The sequence below is a fragment of the Rana temporaria genome, chromosome 7 (assembly GCF_905171775.1).
Source record: "Rana temporaria chromosome 7, aRanTem1.1, whole genome shotgun sequence".
Taxonomy (NCBI): domain Eukaryota; kingdom Metazoa; phylum Chordata; class Amphibia; order Anura; family Ranidae; genus Rana; species Rana temporaria.
The window spans coordinates 26,391,678-26,416,720 of NC_053495.1; the positions used below are offsets into that span (position 1 = coordinate 26,391,678).

Here is a 25,043-nt window from a genome sequence, read left to right on the forward strand (position 1 = left end):
CGAGGAAACCGGTCGTGTGTACATTTTTCGACAAGGAAACTGTCGAGGATCCCGTCGAGCCAAAAAGAGAGCATGTAGCCTCGTACACACGACCAAGGAACTCGATGGGCGAAACACATCGTTTTCCTCGTCGAGTTCCTTGTTAGGCTGTCGAGGAACTCGACAAGGTCTGACTTCTTCTTCCTCGACGGGAATGGAGAAACTTGCCTTGTCGAGTTCCTCGACAGCCTAGCAAGGAACTCGACGAGGAAAACGATCTGTTTCGCCCGTCGAGTTTCTTGGTCGTGTGTACGAGTCTTAAGACTAAGGCAGCATAGCATACTAGCTCATTATGTATTACTTACCTTAGATCGAAGCCCCCGCATCCGTCCTCGACCTCCCCTCTGGCCGCGGACATCTCTCCCGAAGCTAACTTCTGAGTATCGTGGCTCCGGCGCTGTGATTGTCCAGAGCCGCATGCGTGCAGGAGCTGCCGGTAACAGCACATCTAACTAAAGCAAGGCACGACGTGCCATTGCTTCAGTGCGCATGTGAAGATCACTTTGGCACATGCAGACACAGGGGGATAACTCCTAAACCGTGCAGGTTTAGGAGATATCCCGGGAAGCTACAGGTAAGCCTTAATATAGGCATACCTGTAGCATAAAGTCATAAAAATGGGTTTACAACCACTTTAACTAGGTGACGGTCTAGGCATGTGGGCAGATCCTGACTTCATTGTCCCAATCTTGCCCAAGCCTGGACTAGCTCTGTGACATCAGCAGACAACAGATTTCAGCCCGCTGTCTGCTGTAAACGGGTCACATGAGTGAAAAATGAACTGCAATACTGTGATCCACAGGAGAAGTACAGCCAAACAAGCTTTGTCTGTACTTCTCCTTTAATAAGTATTTATTTTGACATGTTATTTACTTAGAATTACTAATAAAAGCAACTAACCCAGTGTTTCTTCAAGGATAGGCAGAATTCTCCCTGTTCAAAAGAGATGTCAATCTATGGTAATCTTAATGGATAGATCCAATTTTACTAGACCCAAATGTCTGACTCTCCTTGGGATGTAAGTATGTTAATATTTTACTGTGTACAGAAAAACCTTCTAATCATCAGACCTCTTTCTTCCAAAACCTCTACAAATATACAGTGCCTTGAAAAAGTATTCATACCCCTTGAAATTTTCCACAAAATTTTAGTTAGGGATATGAGAGTAAAAGGGGGGCGAATGCAAATGCGCCCCACACTTTTCACATATTTATTTGTAAAACATTTTGAAAACCATTTATAATTTTCCTTCCACTTCAGAATTATGTGCCACTTTGTGTTGGTCTATTACAAAAAAAAAAAAATAACAATAAAGTACATTTACGTTTTTGGTTGTAAAATATATATTTTTACAGAATTTCAAGGGGTATGAATACTTTTTCAAGGCACTCTAATGCCGCGTACACACGGTTGTTTTTTGTGATGAAAAAAACGAAATTTTTAAAAACGTCATTTAAAATGACCGTGTGTGGGGAAAACGTTGTTTTATTGCTTCTGAAAAACGTAAAAAAAAAAATTCGAGCATGCTTCAATTTTTTATGTCGTTTTTCAAAACGTTGTTTTTTGTGTCATAAAAAATGATCGTGTGTAGGCTAAAACGACGTTTAAAACAACGTTTTTAAACCCGCGCATGCTCAGAAGCAAGTTATGACGCGAGCTTGAATGGAACAGAGTGTCGCCGTACGCGCTGAACGTAACCACGCTTTGCTAGAGCACTTTGAAAAAAGATGGCGTGTAGGCAACGTCGTTTTTTAAAATGAAGTTTGAAAAACGTCGTTTTTTTTCATGCTAAAAAATTACGTTTTTTTTAATCACAAAAAACTACCGTGTGTACGCGGCATACGTTTTGGCAGTTCTAGCATCTCTAGTCCATGGTATTTTCTGATTGGTGTTGCAGACCATAAGCTTGCTATATCATAGCACCATCTAGTGGCTGAAGGATAGATTATTGTATTATTATTTGTATGAATTAGGACCTCCTTCAGTCACCTGCAGAGTAGAAGGGTAAATCACATACACATGCTGCATGTTTGAATTGCTCTTCAATTCAGCAACTGTTATGCCCTGTATACACGATCAGCTCGTCTGATGAAAACAAACCGATGGACCGTTTTCATCGGACGAACTGATCGTGCGTGGGCCCCATCAGTTTTTTTCCCATCGGTGAAAAAAAATAGAACCTGTTTTAAAATTTTTGTATGGTTAAAAACCCAATAGAAAAAAACGATCGTCTGTGGGGAAATCCATCGGTCAAAAATACACGCATGCTCAGAATCAAGTCGACACATGCTCGGAAGCATTGAACTCCATTTTTCTCAGTGGGTCGTTGTGTTTTACGTCACCGCGTTGGACACGATCGGATTTTTAACCGATGGTGTGTAGGAAAGACTGATGAAAGTCGGCTTCATCGGATAACTGATGAAAAAAATCCATCGGTCTGTTTTCATCAGACGAACCGATCGTGTGTACAGGGTATTAGAGTCCTGTGGACCCAAATAAACACTATGCTTAGAGTAGAGTAGAGTTCTGCCAAATCCAATGGGGTTTTATTAATATAGTTTAGAATAAAATCCTTTTTTTGGTGTTCCTCTTTGGGGTATGTGTAGATGGGCAAATGCAGCATGATAGAAGGTGCATTCAACTTGCGTTTGAGATAAATGGGGACTAATACTTAATTTATAGAGAATCCTGGCCTGCTGCTGAACTCATTTTACCCCATCCTACATTCCTATCTTTATATTTGTGTTTCTAATTGTAATGACCAATGCTTAACCACTTTATTCCCCGGAGGATTTGGCTGCCCAATGACCAGGCCATTTTTTGCGATTCTGCACTGCATCGCTTTAACTGCGACCGCTTTAACGTGCAACCTGGTACCCAAATAAAATTTACCTCCTTTTTCCCCGACAAATAGAGCTTTCATTTGGTGGTATTTGATCACCTCTGTGGTTTTTATTTTTTGCGGTATAAACAAAAAAAGAGCGACAATCTTGAAAAAGACACAATATTTTGTACTTTTTGCTATAGTAAATATCCCCATAAAAAATAGCAAAAAAAAAAGCAAATATTTTCTCAGTTTAGGCCGATATGTATTTTTCTACATGTTTTTGGTAATACAAAATGCAATAAGCGTATACTGATTGATTAGCGCAAAAGTTATAGCGTCTACAAAAAAGGGGATAGATTTATAGCATTTTTATTATTTATTTATTTTTACTAGCAAAGGCGGCGATCTGCAATTTTCATTGTGACTGCGACATTATGGCGGACACATCAGACACTTTTAACGCTATTTTGCATCCATTGTCATTTATACATCGATCAGTGCTATAAAAATGCACTGATTACTGTGTAAATGACACTGGCAGGGAAGGGGTTAACCGCTAGGGGGTGGGGAAGGGGTTAAGTGTGTCCTAGGGAGTGATTCTAACTGTGTGGGGGCTGAGCTACCAGTGACACGACATTGCTCACTGCTCTCGATGACAGGGGGCAGTAGATCAGTGTCCTGTCACTAGGCAGAACAGGGAAACAGGGCCGCCATCAGGGGGGTACAGGCAGTACACCTGTAAGGGGCCAAAAGGTCCCCAGGGGCCCGCATGGCAACCCCCTTTTAAACATTTTTTTTTTTTTTTAGAGGTTCGGAGGTCCCCAGGGGCCATGGCAACCCCCCTTTTTTTATAAAAAAAATAATAATTTTTTTATATTATTTTATTTCTTTTTATTTATTTTATATATATATATATATATATATATATATATATATATATATATATATATATATATATATATATATATATATATATATTTATTTATTTTTTATTAAAGGGCCCAGAGGTTTATTTTTTTTATTTTTATTAAAGGGCCCAGAGGTCCCGGATGGCAACCCCCTGTTTTTGTAATTTCTTCTTATAATTTTTGTATATATATATATTATTAAAGGGCCCAGAGGTCCCCAGGGCCCCAGATGGCAACCCCCCTTTTTAAAAAAAAAATATATATATTTTTTATATATATTTTTTCTATTTCTTTTTTTTCTTTTTATTAAAGGGCTCAGATGGCTACCCCCTTTTTTTCAATTCGCAGAAGCCCCCCCCTGCTTCTCAATTTCAGGCGGCAGCACCCCCCTCCGGTTCTCTGCTCCAGGGGGCCCATGCCTGAAGCTGTGTAAGGGGCCCCATAATTCCTGATGGCGGCTCTGCAGGGAAATGCCTTGTTTACACAGACATCGCCTTGTTCTGCAGCTCCGACACAATCGCAGGACACTGGCGGACATCGAGTCCACGGGTCCCACGGGCACGGTCACAAAGCTTGCGGCAGGGGCGTGCGAGAAATTAAAAGCAACGTAAAGGTACGTTGCTTTGCGCAGCCGTGCCATTCTGCCAACGTATATGTGCAGGAGGCGGTCTGCAAGGGGTTAAAGTGTATCTAAAGCCATCATTTTATAGTTAGTATTGAAAAGATTGGGAGATTAGAAGAGTAGAAAACATTAGAACCCCTGTCAGGTTTTACTGCTATCTGGGATTTATTAGAGATTTCCCCTCACCCTCTGTTCTGGGGATGTTTTAGCAGAAAGGAAGAAGGGAAAAATATGTAACAGGAAACCCAACAACAATAAAAAGTTGACAGGGCTTCTAGCTCTTGGTACATCTCATTATACATCACATTTGTAGATGGACTACTGAGGCGCAGGAATGGGCAGGGGCTGTGTATCCTATGCAATCTATCATGCCATAAAACATCTGGAGCAGGGACAGCCCAGAGCACGTTTAATGGGATGCTGGGGGTGACATCCCCCAGCACACTGAACACTGAACACTGTGACTTACCTTGGTTCTCTCTCTGTGCTGCCCGAGATAGAGATGGGAGGGGGAGGCATTCCAACTGCAGTTGGTGGAGGAATTCATTCCTGCATATCATCACTCAGCAGCCACTGAAAACTAGAACCCTTGTGTCAGGAAGAGGAGTTGCCCCTCCCCAGAGCACTGCCAGGCTGGACGGACTGCCCTATGGTCATTGCTCACACATCAGTTCTGGGCAGACACACACCTATGCTCAGAACACTAGTTCTGGATGGACACAGACAAGGAGAGAACGAGGGAGGGGAGAAATCTGGCACTTCGGCGCCCCCACCTCTGCAGGTGCCTGGGTGCAAAGCACCCTGCCTAGGATCGGCCCTGTGTGCTCCCCTTTGCTGTGTACATCTAAAGTGTTCGGGTTTGACGTGTAGAAAAGGTGGCAACCCTACTTCAATGACTACAGTCCATTAAAGGGTTAAGCGGCATCAAGCTGCTTTTACATTCACATTGGCATTTCTAATGTGAAAAATCATGTACACACGCCCCAAAGTATTACTCATGTTTGGTGACCTTGGATTACTTTTGGAAAATTCTGTTTTTTCATGTTTTGTTTTGTTTTAACTGTTGATTGGAGTATTTTCATCCTCATTAAATCTTATAAGAGAGTTCGTTTTGGTGCAATATTCAAAGTTAAATCCGCATCCTCTCTTATCTTCAGTGTTTGCTACAGAATCTGTTTTAGCATTAAGAAACAGCAAAACCGCATTGATGTAGAAGGCATTTAAAGGTCAATAAATCATAATAACTCAGGGGAACACATTTTGTTATTAGCAATTGGATGTATCAATACGCATTAAACATGAGGGAAAGTGAATGAATTCAGCTTTTATCATTTTACTTTATTCATTGTTTCCAGCAGAAAATTAATGTAGACCTAGCTGTCGCTGATATGCAAATGTAGTCCTTGGAACACTGTATTAATATAAAATATCAGTTCTCTAACTAAATGAATGGATAATGGAATGAATTATATTTCAATATTATTCTAAATGAAGTTAGACAAAAGAAAAGTACATTTTTTTATATAGTATTTATATAGTATGCGGATCTACTTGGGTTTCTGAACCCCCTTTTGTACTTTGCTAGCTGCTCTGCCGAAACCAACCTTGACCTTTCACCTTAAATACTTTATATTATATGTATTAAAATAAAGTGCTGACTATTGCCGCGTACACATGGTCAGAATTTCCGATGGAAAAAGTCAGATGGGAGTTTTTCATCGGATATTCCGACCGTGTATGACTTTTTTCCGTCAGAATTTACGACGGACTTAGATAGAGAGCAGGTTCTCAATTTTTCCGACGGAAAAAGATTCCTACCGGAAAATCTGTTTGTCTGTATGGAATTCCGACGGGAAAAAAAACACACGCATGCTCGGAGACAATTTGATGCATGCTCGGAAGCATTGAACTTTTTCTCGGCTCGTCGCAGTGTTGTAAGTCACTGCGGTCTTGACGGTCGGAATTTGGTGTGACCGTGTGTATGCAAGCCAAGTTTGAGCGGAATTCCGTCGGAAAAAACATCCGATTTTTTTTTCCAACGGAAAATCCATTCGTGTGTACGCGGCATGAGGCTGGAATCACATTGGGCCAGATCCACAGCCAGCCGCCGTAACTTATCTTTTCCCATTTAAGTTACACTGCCGGAAAATTTCTACCTAAGTGCCCGATCCACAAAGCACTTACCTAGAAATTTTCGGGTGTGTAACTTAAATTCCGCCGGCGCAAGGCATTCCTATTCAAATGGGGGCGAGTCCCATTTAAATTAGGCGCGCTCCCGCGCCGGACGTACTGCGCATGCTCGTAACGTAATTTTCCCGACGTGCATAGCGCGAAATTACGTTACGCCGAGCTTTGTGAATCGCGCCGGGTCAAAAAAGTTGCGTCGAAAAAAAAAAAAGATACGGCGGAAAAAATAAATAAAAATAACAGCGTCGCGGGTAAGAAGGGTCTACTTTTACAAGGTGTAAACAGTTTACACTTTGTAAAAGCAGCCATAATTTTACACATGCAACTTAATACTTACGGAGAAAAAACGGTGTAAAAGCTTTGTGGATCTCCGTAAGTGCTAATTTGCATACCCGAAGCGGCATTTCGACTCGAAATGCCCCCAGCGCCGGCCGCGGTACTGCATCCTAAGATCCGGCAGTGTAAGTCCCTTACACATGTCGGATCTTCTGCCTATCTTTTGGAAACTGATTCTGTGGATCAGTTCCAAAGATAGAAACAGGGATACGACGGCGTATCAGTAGATACGCCGGCGTATCCCTTTTGAGGATCTGGCCCATTGCTCTGTGTGCATTGCAGCACACATGTGGGTTGATTGATTTACTAAAGCCAAATAGACTGTGAACTTTGCAAGTGCAGTTGCTCCAGAGCTTAGTTAATTAGGTAAAGCTTCACTTTGTAAAGAATACCCAATCATGTGCAAGGAAAAAAATAATAGTTGGGTGATTGAAGTCAGCAGAGCTTCTGCTCATTTACTAAGCTCAGGCGCAACTCCACTTGCAGAATGCACAATCTATTTGCCTTTTGCAAATCAACCCCCATGGTGTCACATACATATCGGGGCGAATGAGTCTATATAACTTCCTTTTCACAATAAAATGCAGCGCATTGATATAAACTAGCCTTATGCCGCGTACACAAGACCGTTTTTCATGACAAGAAAAATTCAATTTTTTTAATTGGTCATTAAAAGCGATCATGTGTGGGCTCCAGAGCATTTTTCTCGACGAGAAAAATGGGCATTAAAAATTTAGAACCTGCTCTATTTTTTCTCGTCGTTTTTCCACGTCGTCGTTTTTCTCGTCGTGAAAAATGGTCGTGTGTAGGCTTTAATGATGGGGAAAAAATACGCACATGCTCAGAAGCAAGTTATGAGACGGGAAATTAGCATAATCAGCCCAAAGGGTGGCGCCATTCGAATGGAACTTCCCCTTTATAGTGCCGTCGTACGTGTTGTACGTCACCGCGCTTTGCTCGAGCATTTTTTTCATGATCATGTGTATGCAAGGCAGGCTTGAGAGGAATTACGTCAAGAAAAACATAGTTTTTTTCCATGACATGAATAACAGTCGTGTGTAGGCGGAATTATACAAAATGTCTACTTGACATGCATTTTCATGCAGCAAAATGCTAAAGGTTTGTTGCATCAAAACTGATAAGTGTATTTAGACCCAACAGACACCACAGGATGGCTCCCATTACCTTTACTTGACCTTCAGAAGTTTTACCCGCCTTCATGACCAGGTCACTTTTTGCGATAAGGCACTACGTTACTTTAACTACTTGCCGACCAGCCGCCGTCGTTATACAGCGCAAGGTTGGCTCCCCTGCGTGAATCTCCGTAACTGTATGTCGCCTGCTTTAAGAGCTATAGGAGGGAGAAGGCGTGCCTGTGGCGCGACGCCGGAGACCATGTGCATGGCCGGCGGCCTCGATGTCAGAGAGCCAGAACGGGGATCTGTCAATGTAAACAGACAGATCCACATTCTGACAGAAGTAGAGAGAGATCAGATAGATAGACAGATAGATAGATAGATAGATAGATAGATAGATAGATAGATAGATAGATAGATAGATAGATAGATAGATAGACAGATTGATAGATAGACAGATAGACATATAGACAGACAGATAGATAGATAGACAGATATACAGATTGATAGATAGACAGATAGACATATAGACAGATAGATAGATAGACAGATATACAGATTGATAGATAGATAGACAGATAGACATATAGACAGATAGATAGATAGACAGATAGACAGATTGATAGATAGACAGATAGACATATAGACAGATAGATAGATAGATTGATAGATAGACAGATAGACAGATTGATAGATTGATAGATAGACAGATAGACATATAGATAGACAGATAGACAGATAGATAGATAGATAGATAGATAGATAGATAGATAGATAGATAGATAGATAGATAGACAGACAGATAGATAGATAGACAGATAGACAGATTGATAGATAGACAGATTGATAGATAGACAGATTGATAGATAGACAGATAGACAGATATATAGATAGACAGATAGACAGATTGATTGATAGGTAGACAGATTGATTGATAGGTAGACAGATAGACATATAGACAGATAGATAGATAGATTGATAGATAGACAGATAGACAGATAGACAGATTGATAGACAGACAGACAGACAGACAGACAGACAGATAGATAGATAGATAGATAGATAGATAGATAGATAGATAGATAGATAGATAGATAGATAGATAGATATACGGTATGTTCCAGATAATTTTAGAAATCCCAAGGGTGATTTTAGTCTTTGACTGATATTGACTTGGCTCACCTTTGATGCAGCACCATCCCACACTGACCCGCTTACCTTCATTACAGCTGCTTAGACTTAATTGTTTAAGTTTGAGTAAAGGATCCAAATTCTGGCTTGTTGGAATGATGGGAGGACTAAATGCTTTTATCCAGTCCCTGGGTGGAAAAAAAAAACAGTTGTGTTACCTTTCATCGCTTTCACTTCTTACTCATGAAACCATTCATTATGTTTCTACCTCTGGGACTGTTCAACTATAACCCAGCTATTGTTCTTTGTGTCTTCAGTGTAACCTCTGATGGGCAAAGTCAAAGGATATATAAGAGTTTCTTTAAAGTAATGAAACCTTCATGTTTTATTTAATGACAAATGATATGCCAAGGACAAACTGGACATTAATGTTGATGCCACCTCAACCTTGCTAGTCATCAAAAATACATTACTGATGGATTGTGCATGACTGCCAGCTACAGAGGTCTGCAATGGAACTCTAGCAAAGTCAGGTATGCAACTTGCAATAAGATACTGAAGACCAAATATCAAGAATATTATGCAACTAAAAAAATTCCCAGCAGTCTCCCAATAATGGAACAATAATGTGAGGTTTTCTCTTACATAAGATAGACTAAACTACAGTTGTACTTTAAAAAAATTATATTTATATGGGGTGCAGCACCAAATTACAATAAAAACAAAGCAACAAGTGAAAAGAAAAGAAGGAATAAAAAAAGGAACCTATTATAAATTGTTTTTAATTGTTTTATATTATAATTTGGTGCTGCACCCTATAAAAATATTTAATTGAGGAGGTTTATATATATTGTCCTGCGTTGCTGGCTGCCAGCGTTATTCACTCTGACACAGACTTTTAACCTCATGCACACTGGAAGTTTTTGCATGTTTTTACAGCAGCTGTTTTTGCAAATAAACTTTTTTTTCTACAGTCATTAAACTCTCCATCATGTTATCCTATGTGTCTATGCACACATAGGCTGTTATCAGCAGTTTTGGGCAATGGCGTTTTTGAGTAGTAAAAAAAAAAAAAAAAACTAGTGGGCTCTGAGAGACGTTTTTCAGCTGTAAAAACGCTCTAACGCTGATAAACGCTGATAAACGTCAATAAAAGCTCAAAAACGCTCACCAGTGTTTAACCCCCTCAGCGGTAATCCCGAGTGTGGCTCGGGGTGGAATTTCAGAACCAAAAGCGGTAACCCCGAGCCAGACTCGGGATCGCCTCGCATTCAAAAAAGTAAATAAACACAATACATATGGTATACTGTAATCTTATAGATTACAGTGCTGCATGAAAAAAATACACACTCCCTTTGTCCCTAGTGGTCTGCCCAGTGTCCTACATGTACTTTTATATTATAAAAACTGTTCTTTCTGCCTGGAAATTGGAGAGATTGTCCATAGCAACCAAAAAGTGTCCCTTTACATCAAAAGTGGTATTAGACCAGCTAGAAAACAGCGATAATAAACTAGAATCACTTGCAGAATTGAGCGATAGCGATTTGTGGGGAAATTCATTATCAAACACTGAAAGTAATGACAGCGACAATTCTGCAACTGAACAAATGTCATTGTTTTTGATTTGATTACATTATTGAATATTTTTTTATTATAATTACATTATATTTGTTATAATTATTTATAGTTATTTATTATATTATAATTTATGATTTTGTTTTTCAAACTTTATCATACCCGGGATGTCTACTAGACTCTTGTTTGGACAGATTTAAGTGAGTTATTCCTGAGGCCTTGTACACACGACCGAACATGTCCGCTGAATCTGGTCCGCGGACCAGTTTCTGCGGACATGTCCGACCGTGTGTAGGGCCTAGCGGACAGTTTTCCGGCCTAGCAGACAGGTTTCCAGCGGACAAAAGTTTCTTAGCATGCTAAGAAACTTGTCCGCTGGAAACCTGTCCGTCCGACATGTCCGATGGTTAGTACGACTCATCGGACATGTCCGCTGGTTATGACGTATAACCAGCGGCCCGAAATCTCGCGCATGCGTCGAATTGATTTGACGCATGCGTGGAAGCATTGAACTCGCGTGTTAGAGAACGTCGGTGTCTTATACGTCACCACGTTCTCTGTCCGCTGGGATTTTGGTCTGATGGTGTGTACACACATCAGACCAAAAGCTCCCAGCAGACATGTCCGATGAAAACGGTCCGCGGACCGTTTTCATCGGACATGTCTGCTCGTGTGTACAAGGCCTAAGAATTACAGGCCTACAATACAAAACGCCAAATTTCCGTGCAAAATAATGGTACCGCTTTCAGCACCTAAAATCTGAACTAATCATACTGCCAGGGAGGTTAAGCTTTTTGATCCATTGGGAAAATGTATTAATTTTGTTCTATAGCCAAAAAACGCTAACGCAGAAAACGCTAAAAAACACTAATAAACGCTAAAAACGCTATTGCAAAAACATTGAAAAAAATTGGAAAACTCCCTGCAAAGCTATTGGCATTTTTATAAAGTTATTTTAACGTCCAGTGTGCATGAGGCCTTACTCTGCATACTGTAGTCCTCTGTTTGGTGGAAGAAATACACGGCCACATGGATATAGTCAGTGGAATTTATTATATGATGTTTGTTCTTAAAAGGGACAGTTTCTTATATATTCACTTGTATTTATGGTAAAAAAAAAAATTTGTGATTCCTTTTTCTTTTCGATTCCTTCTTTTCTTTTCACTTTTTGTTTTTTTTTGCACCCCATAAGTAAAATCTTGGATTGTGAGCATAACTTGTTCCGGAAACATGCTTGTAATCCACAGCACTTGTATATCAAAGCGAATTTCCCCATAAGAAATAACAGAAACTCTAATGATTCGTTCCATGACCATTTATTCATAAGTCTTTTAGTTTATAGTCCATATTAAAAGAGTATAGCAATGTGATAAATTGTGTAACCATAAAATGTCCATCCACAAATGTCCGCCCCCACGAGGGGATTAGAAGCAAAATCCAGCAGGAGCTACAGAGCATAAAATAGAAGAGGCGCCTCTAAGTGTAGCAATATGGTTACATTTAATAAAGGTAAAACAATTAGCAACTCACATGTTTTTTTTTTTTTATGTCACAATGCAGAGAATAAGATTTCCTATCATCTGTGCCCAGTCTTGCCACACAGAGTTAATCCAGCTCTGAGCAATCCTCTTTTTATTGTTCAGGGAAATAAAACAGACTTCCAGATAAAAACCGGTTTGACCGATCGTGTGTACGCGGCATTAGTGTCACTTTAAGGGTGAGTATAGCTCAATAGTACTGTATGTCTTTAGGATGTGAGACTACCAGTATTTTGTGAATAGATCTGAATAACAAGAAATTAAGTTACATGTACAAAACTCAATGGGCTAGATGCATAAAGAACTGCGGCGGCGTAACGTATCGTCTTTACGTTACACCGCCGCAAGTTTTCAGCGCAAGTGCCTGATTCACCAAGCACTTGTGTGTAAACTTACGGCGGTGTAACGTAAAGCCGTCCGGCGCAAGCCCGCCTAATTCAAATGGGGCGTGTACCATTTAAATTAGGCGCATTCCCTCGCCGAACTTTCTGCGCATGCTCCGTGTGAAAATTTCCCGACGTGCATTGCGCGAAATGACGTCGCCCGACGTAATGTTTTGAATGGCGACGTGCGTAACGTACTTTCGTATTCCCGGACGTCTTACGCAAAAAAAATAATAATTAGAAATTCGACGCGGGAACGACGGCCATACTTTAACATGGCTCGTCTAAAGTTAAGCCATGAAAAAGCAGGCCTAACTTTGCGACGGGAAAAACCGACTAGCGACGACGTAATGAACGTGCGTACCTTCGTGGATCGCCGTAAAAGCTAATTTGCATACCCGACGCTGGAAAACAACGCAAACTCCACCCAGCGGCGGCCGAAGTAATGCATCCTAAGATCCGAAGGCGTACGAAGCCGTAAGCCTGTCGGATCTTAGTCAAAAGCCGTCGTATCTTTTTTATGAATTACAAATAAAGATACGACGCGGCAAATTTGAAAATACGCCGGAGTATCAGTAGATACTCCGGCGTATTTCCTCTGTGAATCTGGCCCTATGAGTCAGAATCAGAGATAGCAGAGACTCTTTTCATTTATACGGAGACAATCACAAAGGGTGCATGCAGCACAGAGCAAGGTGCTGAGGGTTTCTTATTAGAAAGCCCAGCATGCTTTAAAAACTAGGTGTTGCAGATATGCTCTGTATTAAATATGTTTTTGTAAAACAAACAGGTTAATAAAATAAGATATAAAATATTGGTATTAAAATTTGCAGGTGTGAAAAAAAAAAATATTACACCAATGGTCTTGGTAAAGCTCAGTGTGGACTAGTCTCCTACAGTATAGGCCAGAGTTCCCTTCTATCTCTAGTCTGGCAATAGGAACACGGGGAATTCATAGCTCTGAAATGTCTTGAAAACTCTATTATACCTTAAGTGCAAAGTGATTTTTTTTTCAGCAGTACATACCACCATTTTCAACATGTCACAGCAGCCTAAAGTGTGACTTGAGACTGGATAACAAAGCTGTCTTAAACTGTGAACGCCTAACATGACACTTGCTAAGACACTTTAGCAACATGGTAATGATCAACACCAGGATTGCTTTAGATCATCACTGGCTGCTGCGGGGACGATGACAGGCTGACAAACACAAGAGAAACCACAACTGGAAGTTAGTTTGTAGGGAAAGCTTTTGATACAGGAATACAGGGGGGAGTAATTCTCTTCTCTGGACTTTATTATGAATGCCGTGTTTGCTTAGGATGTTGATCCATATACAGTGGATGTTGCTACAAACTTGTAAAAGGAACACAATTTTAAGATGTTTCTTTACTGTAGGTACAGTTCAGGCTGGAGCAAAGTGCTGGCTGTATCTACCTCCACATGTATAATCATAGGAGTGCGCACAGGGTGTGCCAGGCGTGCCCAGGCACACCCTAATCACATACCTCCCAACTGTCCCTCATTTCGAGGGACTGTCCCTCCTTTGGAGCAATGTCCCTCTGTCCCTCATTCTCCTCATTTGTCCCTCATTTTGGTCTGATCTATACAGATGCATATAAAATGCACTTTTTATGTATCAAAAAGTGTTTCCCAGTGCTAAACCTTTCATCTGACTTCTAAATTGCTGCATTTGTAAATTCCAAAAGCCAATCTTATTTTTTTGTACAATTCTTCTTTAAAGGGGCGTGGCAAGGGGTGTGTCCTATGCCTGCATACTTTTGCTGATAGGTGTCCCTCATTCCCATCTCAGAAAGTTGGGAGGTATGTAATCACCCTGTTCAGCATAGATTTTCCCTACTGCCCTGCCCCCCCCCCCCCACCGCCCCTTCCTCTGCCGTGGGCACACACAGGGAGATGTTTTACAATATGTGGGAGAAGGGGAAAGTAAATACAGGTATGTCATTTAAAGGCCCCTTCCCTTTCTTAATGAACACAGTGAGTGATCGGTATCATATGTTTGAGCTTTGGGGTGCACACCCTAATGCAATAGGCTGCACACACCTATGTGTATAATCTATATACAGTTTTGCTTCAGGATTATGTATTTTATTTAATACACTCATAAACATTCCAATTCTTTATTAGGTGGTAGCTTTCTCAAGGTCCCTCAATGCAAAAGCTACAGCTGATATTTAAAAAGTAATTCTGATGTGTGTTTTGCAGGTAAGTTAAAAAAACATTATTACATAATAAAATACCAAACTCGCTCATCCATATCTTTATGGAGCTTGCTTTGTGCACTGGTGCGCAGCAATGTTGGAACAGGAAGGGACCATCCCCAAACTGTTCCCACAAATTTGGGAGAATGAAATTGTCCAAAATGTCTTGGTATTCTGACACCTTAAGAGTTCCCTTCACTGGAACTAAGGGGCCAAGCCCAACCCCTGAAGCCTCGTACACACGACCGAGGAACTCGACGGGCGAAACACATCGTTTTCCTCGTCGAGTTCCTTGTTAGGATGTCGAGGAACTTGACAAGGCAAGTCTCTCCATTCCCGTCGAGGAAAAAGAGAACTTGCTCTCTTTTTGGCTCGTCGAGTTCCTCGAGTTTCCTCGTCGAAAAATGTACACATGACCGGTTTCCTCTGCAAAAAAAAAATCCCAGCAAGTTTCTTGCTGGTTTTTGCCGAGAAACTCGGTCGTGTGTACGAGGCCTGAAAAACAACCCCACACCCAACCCCAAATTACATACCTGTATTTACTGTCCCCTTCTCCCACCAAATTATTTAGGCCAGTGCACAAAGCAAGGTCCATAAAGACATGGATGAGTGAGTTTGGGGAGGAGGAATTTGACCGGCCTGCACCTCGACCTAATAGAACACCTTTGGGATGAATTAGTGTGGAGGCTGCAAGCCAGGCCTTCTCGTCAAACATCGGTGCCTGACCTCACAAATGCACTTCTGGAAGAATGGTCAAACATTCCCATAGACACACTCCTAAACCTTGTGGACAGCCTTCCCAGAAGGGTTGAAGCTGTTATAGCTGCAAAGGGTGGGCCAACTCAATATTGAACCCTACGGACTAAGACTGGGATGCCATTAAAGTTCATGTGTGTGTGTAAAGGCAGGTGTCCCAATACTTTTGGTAATATAGTGTATATATGCAACACACATACAGTAATTGCCCTATCATCTGACCTTTTCTAGTGTATCCTCTACAGAAATACATAGAGAACTTTCTTAGGCTGGTGACATCTATAGCATGGGTGAAAAGCCAAGTTTTGCCTTGTTTTGACTGTAGCAAAAAAAAAATGTGCTGGCCATGACCTATGCATTTCAACATAAAGCTGTAACACCCTGAGTGATATCAATATAAAGGAAACCACTCCCTAAAGTGCTATTTGTGAAAGTGCTCCATACACCACTATTTAATAATTATGTAAAAGAAAATATCAAAAAAACTTCCCAAATAGATAAATAGTATATTCCCAGTATAACATGTAATGCTTGCTAATGTGCTAATTTGAAAAGAGCTTAATATTTACTAAAAAAAAATATGTACCAAAATAATATATATATTTACAACTATAATATATTCATAAAGTGACAATCACAAATATAACAATAATAAAAGTCATTCTTTATGTGGCCCAAAATGTGCTTATTTTGACTTCACGTCAGTGAGACTCCACTAATAATTGGATGATGACTAAAGCCCTACACATACAGGCTGAACAATGGCGGAAATCAGCCATTGCAATAGGAACCGTCTGACTTCCGGTGTTCTGTCAATATCTCTAACCCATCGGAAACTCCAACCACGTTACTTCCGGTTTATTTAACCACTTCCAGACCGCCGCATGTATATGTACGTCGGCAGAATGGCATGTACAGGCACATTGGCGTACCTGTACGTCCCTGCCTAGACGTGGGTCGGGGTTTCGATCGGGACCCCCCCCCCCCCCGCTACATGCGGCGGTTGGATTCCCGCGGGGAGCGATCCGGGACGACGGCGCGGCTATTCGTTTATAGCCGCTCCGTCGCGATCACTGTGGCGGCGGCATCGATCGAGTGATCCCTTTTATTAGGGAGACTCGATCGATGACGTCAGTCCTACAGCCACACCCCCCTACAGTTGTAAACACACACTAGGTGAACCCTAACTCCTACAGCGCCCCCTGTGGTTAACTCCCAAACGGCAACTGTCATTTTCACAATAAACAATGCAATTTAAATGCATTTTTTGCTGTGAAAATGACAATGGTCCCAAATATATGTCAAAATTGTCCAAAGTTTATATATATTTTTGGGGGATATTTATTATAGCAAAAAGTAAAAAATATTTTTTTCAAAATTGTCGCTCTATTTTTGTTTATAGCGCAAAAAATAAAAACCGCAGAGGTGATCAAATACTACCAAAAGAAAGCTCTATTTGTGGGGAAAAAAGGACGCCAATTTTGTTTGGGAGCCACGTCGCACGACCGCGCAATTGTCTGTTAAAGCGACGCAGTGCCGAATTGTAAAAACCCATTGGGTCATTTAGCAGCATATTGGTCAGGTCCTTAAGTGTTGTGTCCAATCACCAATTCGTCAAAAACTCAAATTACTGCTGGTTTTAAATAAACTGGAAGTAAAAGGGGTTGTAAAGGTAAACATTTTTTTTTCCTAAATAGCTTCCTTTACCTTAGTGCAGTCCTTGAAAGGATCAAATGCTTGTTTCATCAAGGGTGATAGAAATAAACACAGTACTTACTGTACCTTATTACTTGCTTTCTTGTCAGTAGATGTTTTTTATGTATTAATTTCTCGCTTCCCTAGCGAGCAGCTGGTGCTCCTCTACACTCTACATCTACAAGAGATGATCAGAGACTACGGGCGTGCTATTAAAGAAGGTTAAATACAGTGCAAGTGCTACAGGACATGGCCAGTGACTGCGCACAGGCTAGAGGAGATGGTCAGAGACTGTTAACAGGCTATAGGAGTTGTTGGAAATTGTGGACATACTTGAAGATACAGTGATAGCCTAGAGATTTGTAATTTCTCTTAACAAGATATATTATAAAAGATCAGAAAAAAATAAAACATAAAAAAAAAAGAATGGCCAGCAATATGAAAGACAAAAACGTTAATTTAAAAATAAAACTTACACGTTTCGTCCATCAACACAGACAGTGCTAACAGGGGAATCCCTCCTGCCGAGACATTGGGGTTTATTTACTATAGCTGGAGAGTGCAAAATCAGGCTCACTTCTGCATAGAAACCAATGAGCTTTCAGGTTTTATTGTCAAACCTTAATTGAGCAAGTTGAGGTTAAAAGCTGATTGTTTTTTATGCAGAAGTGTTTGCCTGGTTTTGCACTCCCCAGCTTTAGTAAATAAACCCCATTGTTTTCTCCCAGTGGGGGGGCAGGCAGGGGAAGTCACCCCCGCTGGGAGAAGTCAGCAATTATTGCTAGCGGATAAATCCAGCAGGCTACTTGTACCCAAGTTGATCAATCGATCAACTTGGTACAGTTCAAATCTCAGCGGGTTCCGGCTGAACCGGCCAAGATTCAAACCGTCTATGGCCAGTCTTAAAGGGGTTGTAAAGGGGTTATAAAGGTAAAAAAAAAAAAATCCCTAAATAGCTTCCTTTACCTTAGTGCAGTCCTCTTTCACTTACCTCATCCTTCAATTTTGCTTTTAAATGTCCTTATTTCTTCTGAGAAATCCTCACTTCCTGTTCTTCTGTCTCTAACCCCACACCGTAATGCAAGGCTTTCTCCCTGGTGTGGAGTGTCATGCTCGCCCCTTCCCTTGGACTACAGGAGAGTGAGAACGCCCACTAACACGCAGCTTCTTTCTCTATCTGCAAGGTAGAGAGCGTCCTGACTCTAGGTAACCCTAGCTGTTGGCCTTCCTAAACTCCAGATCCTGCTCAGGCCACACACATGCAGCAGTGGACAGCAATATACACTCTCTGGTCTCCCACGTGGAAAAAGGAAGCTGTGTCCTGTACAGCTTGAGAAAATGCAGCACTTTCCCCTCCTCCTGGCAATCTCCACTTGGGAAATGCAGTTCAGTAGCCCTTGATTACAGTAGCATCTCTCTCCTTTGGACTACAGTTCCCACAGTGCAGCTCTCAGCAGCTCCCACCTCTTGCTGATATAGCTGCTAACCTGTTCAGCACTGCAGGGCAGCAGATACATAAAGCAGCTGCAGCCAGTGTTTCTTTCACTCTCCATTTTTAGCCAAGCACCTGGCTTCAATTAAAAGTCATTTTATGACAATGCAAAACTACCTGACTTGCTGAAGCCTGCTTCGGCAATCGGCGGGCAAATAATTCAATCAGAGTACAACCCTAAAGTCTCGACGCGTTTAGTGTCGTTTGTCAAATGAAATGTCAGATTTGCTGTGTTTTCACAGATAGTGGTATATCTTTGTAAGTGACCTACAATGTCTTAAAATAACTTCTTGTTTATCTCCTCAGCTCAGAAAGAAAAGTAATGAAGCATATTCTGATTAATTAAAGACACTTAGTTATGCGTCATCAAGGCTTTGAACTGTAATCAATACAATCAACACGCAAAGACCAAGTACCACATTCTGTGCCAGATTGGAAGAATACTAAACAGTCCTGACATTGGAGGGGAGAATAAGTAACAAAACAAACTGGATGTCACACTTCTTTTATCCGGGATAATCAGGAATGACAGCGGTGTGTCTTGAGGGTTGTTTTTAGGTTTAAAGCTGAACTCTATCCCTACTATCAGTCTTGTATGATCCTCTCCTGCCCTGAAATAGCGCACTCTCATTTCACTGCAAACTGTGCGTCGATAGTGGGCGCAGGAGCGCCGCCCCTCTCTCCTGTACCGCCACTGAAACAATACATAGATTCATGTATCTATGTATTGTCGCCGGCATTGACATACCTCCCAACATTTTGAGATGGGAATGAGGGACACCTACTAACAAACGTATGTAGGCATAGGACATGCCCCCTGTCACACCCCCTTAAAGGATAATTAACCAAAAAAAGTATTTAAATCCACAGGGGATTTTTTTGTACCACTACTATTCCTTTATATTGGCTTTTAAAATGAACAAATGCAGCAACTTAGAAATTGGATGAAATGTTTAGCACTGGGAAACACTTTTTGAAAGATAAAAAGTGAATTTTATATACAACTATATAGATCAGACAAAAATGAGGGGGAAAGACGGACAGAGGGACATTGCTCCAAATGAGGGACAGTCCCCTGAAATCAGGGATAGTTGGGAGCTATGCATTGTTGCCTATTTAAAGGGTTAGTTCACTATTTTTTTTAAAACAGTGACTATACACAACAACCCCTCCTTAAGTTAAAAGGTGAACCAATCCTATAAGAAACGGAGATGAGCCAGGAAGTTGCTATAAGGTCTTTAGTGAGACTTTCTTTCACATTGCTGCCCTGGCATGTCCATGGACTTGTCTCCCTTTGCCTTCCTGCCCCTTGCCTTCCTGCCTCTCCTGTTATTGACATTGGCTAGTTTCTAACATTGACTCTTATCTGTTGATTCCCAGATTTACCTTGGCTGACTCCTGACTGTGGCTCACCTTGGCAGATCTTCTGGTGTCATCTTGGCCTGCCTACTAACCACAACACACCTGTTACCCCTGCCTGCCCTTTAACTCCCTGTGCTCCAATCCAAGAGGGGCCTTGACCAGAAGCATACGGGAGGCCATCTCATCATCATGGCCCCCAACCAGGTATGTGACAATCCATTTTAACAACAAGGTTCTGCACTACAGAGACTGTGAAGCCTCGTACACACACGCTCAGTTTACTCAGCAAGAACCAGCAAGAAAACTGCTGGCAGAGCTTTCTTGCCGAGTATACCGAGCGTGTGTACAAGGCTTTCAGGTTTCTCGAAAACTGCCCAGAATCTAGACGAGAAAAATAGAGAACATGTACTCTATTTTCTCGTCGTGAGATTCTCGTCAGTTTTCCTGCTGAGAAACCCGAGAGTGTATACTTACCTGTCGCCGTGGAAACCCGTTTATGCTCGAAATGACTTTGACGCATGCGCGGTAGCTTCCTAGGCATAGGTAGGGTGCAGCAAGATGGCGGCGACAGCATCGAATGTGACAAGCGCATGTTCGTCATATGCGATGATGTCACCGCGTTCTTGCCTACCAAAAGAACCGCATTTTTTTTTTAAAGGAGTGTCTGTACACTCGGGTGGCAAGAGATTCTTGCCATGAATCTCGTCAGGAAAAACTATGTTTTTTTCCTGATGAGATTCTGGCCCGTGTGTACAGGGTTTTAGTCTCTGGGTGCTACAAAAGGTTTGCAGAATCTGGCAGCTGGCAGAAAAACAACTGCCAGACTTCAACTGTTCAACGCTCCAACCCCAGACACATAGTTGCCAACAGACAGCCCCATACAATTTTTCAGCATCATTATTGAGGCATATGAGTATCATTATAGGTTAAGTGCATCCTACTACAATCTGTTTGTCAACATCTATAGTAGTTGATGTTAATGCATATAGACTCCCAACATGCTTAAAAATGTAATGTTTACTTCTTTCCAGCTGTGAATTGGAGGAGTTATATAGTATAAATTGTGCACTCTGTGTGTAAATGTATGTCTGAAACATAATAAAGGGAAACTTGATAGCCCTAAAATGTTGGAATTTATGACAAGGTTGGTGGTTACAATGAATATTTGATATACTGGATTATGTGCTGCCAGCATGAGAGGACTATGTATTTGTGGATAAATGATCATTAATTTTTAGCACTCACATACACACTTCAAATGCCCATTCACACCTAGCTGGTCTGCTGCATGCTTGATTTACTAAAACTGGAGAGTGCAAAATGTGGTGCAGCTGTACATGGTAGCCAATCAGCTTCTAACTTTAATTTTTTCCACCAAGCTTTGACAAAAAAACCTGAAAGCTGATTGGTTTCCATGCAGGGCTTCACCAGATTTTGCACTTTCCGGTTTTAGTACATCTACACTATTATGATGTACATTAACTGCTTAAAGAACGTCTCACTCCGATATACATCGGCAGGATGGCACGGCTGGGAAAAGTAATGTATATTTACGTCACTTTGAATCTCCCGCCGTGCAGGTGCGCGCGCACCCCTGCCGCGAGCTCTGTGACCCGCAGGTTCGATGTCCACCGGTTTACCACGATCGGGTCACAGAGCTGGAGAACGAGGAGAGGTCAGTGTAAACAAGGCATCTCCCCGTTCTGCCTAGTGACACAGCACTGATCGTCTGCTCCCTCTCATCGGGAGCAGCAATCAGTGACGTGTCACTCGTAGCCACGCCCCCTAACAGCTAGAATTACTCCCTATGATACACTAAACTCCTTCTTTGCCCCCTAGTGGTTAACCCCTTCCCTGCCAGTGTCATTTACACAGTAATCAGTGTATTTTTATAGCACTGATCACTGTATAAATGACAATGGACCCAAAATAGTGTTCAAAGTGTCCGATGTGTCCGCCGTAATATCACAGTCATTAAAAAAATCGCAGATCGCCGCCATTACTAGTAAAAAAAATAAAAAAATTAAAATGCCATAAAACTATCCCCTATTTTGTAGACACTATGGCCCGGATTCACATACGAGTTATGACGGCGTATCTCCAGATCGTAACTCTAAGTGTGCGGGGTCGTATCTATGCGCCTGATTCTTAGAATCAGTTACGCATAGATTTGTCTTAGATCCGACCAGCGTAAGTCTCTTACGCCGTCATATCTAAGTTGCATATTTACGCTGGCTGCTAGGTGGCGCTTCCGTTGATTTCCGCGTCGAATATGGTAATGAGCTAGATACGCCGATTCTCAAACGTACGTGCGCCCGGTGCATTTTTTTACGTCGTTTCCGTGAGGCTTTTTTGGGTGTAAAGTTACCCCTGCTCTATGAGGTGTAGATGAGGCGTACCAATGTTAGGTATGGACTTCGGAACAGCGTAAAATTTTTCAAGTTTTACATCGTTTGCGTAAGTCGTCCGTGAATGGGGCTGTGCGTAAGTTACGTTCACGTCTAAAGCATTGAGTCTTTGTGGCGTAATTTGGAGCATGCGCACTGGGATTTGTCCACGGACGGCGCATGCGCCGTTCGTTAAAAGCGTCAAATACGTGGGGTCACAATTAATTTACATAAAACACGCCCACCACTTCCACATTTGAATTAGGCAGGCTTACGCCAGCCCAGTTACACTCCGCCAGCGTAACCTAAAGCGCAAGTTCTTTGAGAATACGGGACCTGCCGCTCTAAGTTACGGTGGCGTAGTGTATCTGAGATGCGCTACGCCCGCCTAAAGATAAGCGAATCTACGTGAATCTGGGCCTATAAGTTTTGCACAAACCAATCAATATACGCTTATTGAACTTTTTTTACCCCAAAAATGTAGAAGAATACATATAGACCTAAACTGAGGAAAAACAATGTTTTTTATATATTTTTTGGGGGATATTTATTATAGCGAAAAGTTAAAAAAAATGCATTTTTTCCAAATTTGTCAGTCTTTTTTTGTTTATCACGCAAAAAATAAAAAACCCAGAGTTGATCAAATACCACCAAAAAAAAGCTCTATTTGTGGGGAAAAAAAAGGACGTCAATTTTGTTTGGGAGCCACGTCGCAATTGTCAGTTAAAGCGACGCAGTGCCGAATCACAAAAAATGGCCCAGTCATTGGGCAGCCAATTCTTCCGGTGCTGAAGTGGTTAAAGTGTATTGTAATTGTTCTGTCTACCCTCAAGTTGTAAAGCTCTGCGTAAACTGTCAGCGCTATATAAATTCTGTATAATAATAATAATGTAGATTAAAACAGTGAGTCCATTACTCTGCATATGTTCCTGCTACATAGACTTTCCAACAATGGATCCAGCAGTTTGGTTATGCTCTTTAACAGGTTTCTAGATCCAGAAATGCTAAACTCATACAATGAGCGGAGAAAATTATCCCATCATGTTTCTATATTGTTATTTTAGCTTGGAAATATCATGAAATCAGCACAAACCGACAGTTATCATTTCCTGCACATTTTTCACAGAGAGCAGCCGGCTGACTAAGAGTAATCTGTTAATCTGTTTCATGCCACGCAATCTGTCAATATGACAGATACATTCTATCCTTAATACATAATATCTCCATTCACTGTATGTCTTAGTAGGACTTTCCTTGGCTTGCAGCAACATTTGGGAAATCATTTCATTTGTTGTGGTGTTTGGAAGCTCTCAGATATTACGCCATGCACTGTTTATTACCCAGTGTGTTCCGTATAGGAAACTGATGAGACCATTTACAGACTTTGGGGTTGGGGAATGAAAGTGTAACTCCTTTACTAATGTGATGCAGTGTGTGTCAAACAAGGCCTGGAGGTAGCATGGTTTTAAACACAGGAAAATACAGTATCATCTTCTGAGACATCATTTAAACTTTTATCATATTCTTCGCTTTCAGTCCTCTGCTTCCGGCCTCCAATCTTTCTAACTGTATTTCCTTTTATTTTCTATTCTATCTATTCAGAAACTGCCCAGACCAATTTTTTGTTTTCAGCGCTGTTGCACTTTGAATGACAATTGCTCGGTCATACAACACTGTACCCAAATGAAATCTTTGTTTTTTTCCCCCACAAATAGAGCTTTCTACTGGTGGTATTTGATCACCTCTGCGGTTTTTATTTTTTGTGATATAAGCAAAAGAAGAGCGACAATTTAGAAAAAAAAAACTATATTTTTTCTTTTTGATTTAATAAATATCACATTTAAAAAAAAAACATTTTTTTTCCTCAGTTTAGGCCGATACGTATTCTTCTACATATTTTTGTTTAAAAAAATCGCAATAAGCGAATATTGATTGTGTAGCGGGGTCATACTATCATGGACTATTTGATAGTTATGCATACCTAAATTCCCCCGGGAGTTCCGGTCACGTTGTGTATATGTGTTTATTTTTGCAATGCATTGTGGGTTTTGAAGTATTAGGAGAAAAGGACTCCATTGACATTAATAGAAATAGACTACGGTACCCATAATGTATTGGCTTCCCAGAGAACATTGCACCCCCGCACAGCTTTATGGGGGAGGTTACTTAAAAGGCGGGGAGGAGCTGAATTCGCTCTCTTGGGATCGGCATTCTTCCCTCTGCGGAACGAGGGAGAGCACTCCAGCCAAGCAGCCTGAAGCCTGAGCCGGGATCCACCGAAAGACCAGCCATCCGGAGAGAGACAAGATCAAGTGCGTCCAGCCCGTGCTTCCAAGAGTTCAGAGAGACTCACCAGTTGATGATTGTAACAGTGGAGAGCAAGATACAGGAGACTGTGCGTTGCAGAGTGGCCACTGATTAGCGTATCTTTCGTGAGGAACTCAGGG

At 41.4% G+C, this 25,043-nt stretch overlaps 1 protein-coding gene across 1 annotated transcript in view; it reads right to left on the reverse strand.

Annotated features, from left to right (window-relative positions):
* Positions 1 to 25,043, reverse strand: part of CFAP20DC (CFAP20 domain containing) — a 306,201-nt gene that overhangs the window by 4,645 nt on the left and 276,513 nt on the right. Inside the window, exon 17 of the mRNA XM_040359112.1 lies at positions 9,274 to 9,374. Within this exon, the coding sequence (XP_040215046.1) occupies positions 9,274 to 9,374 (101 nt within the window). The remainder of the gene's footprint in view (positions 1 to 9,273; positions 9,375 to 25,043) is intronic.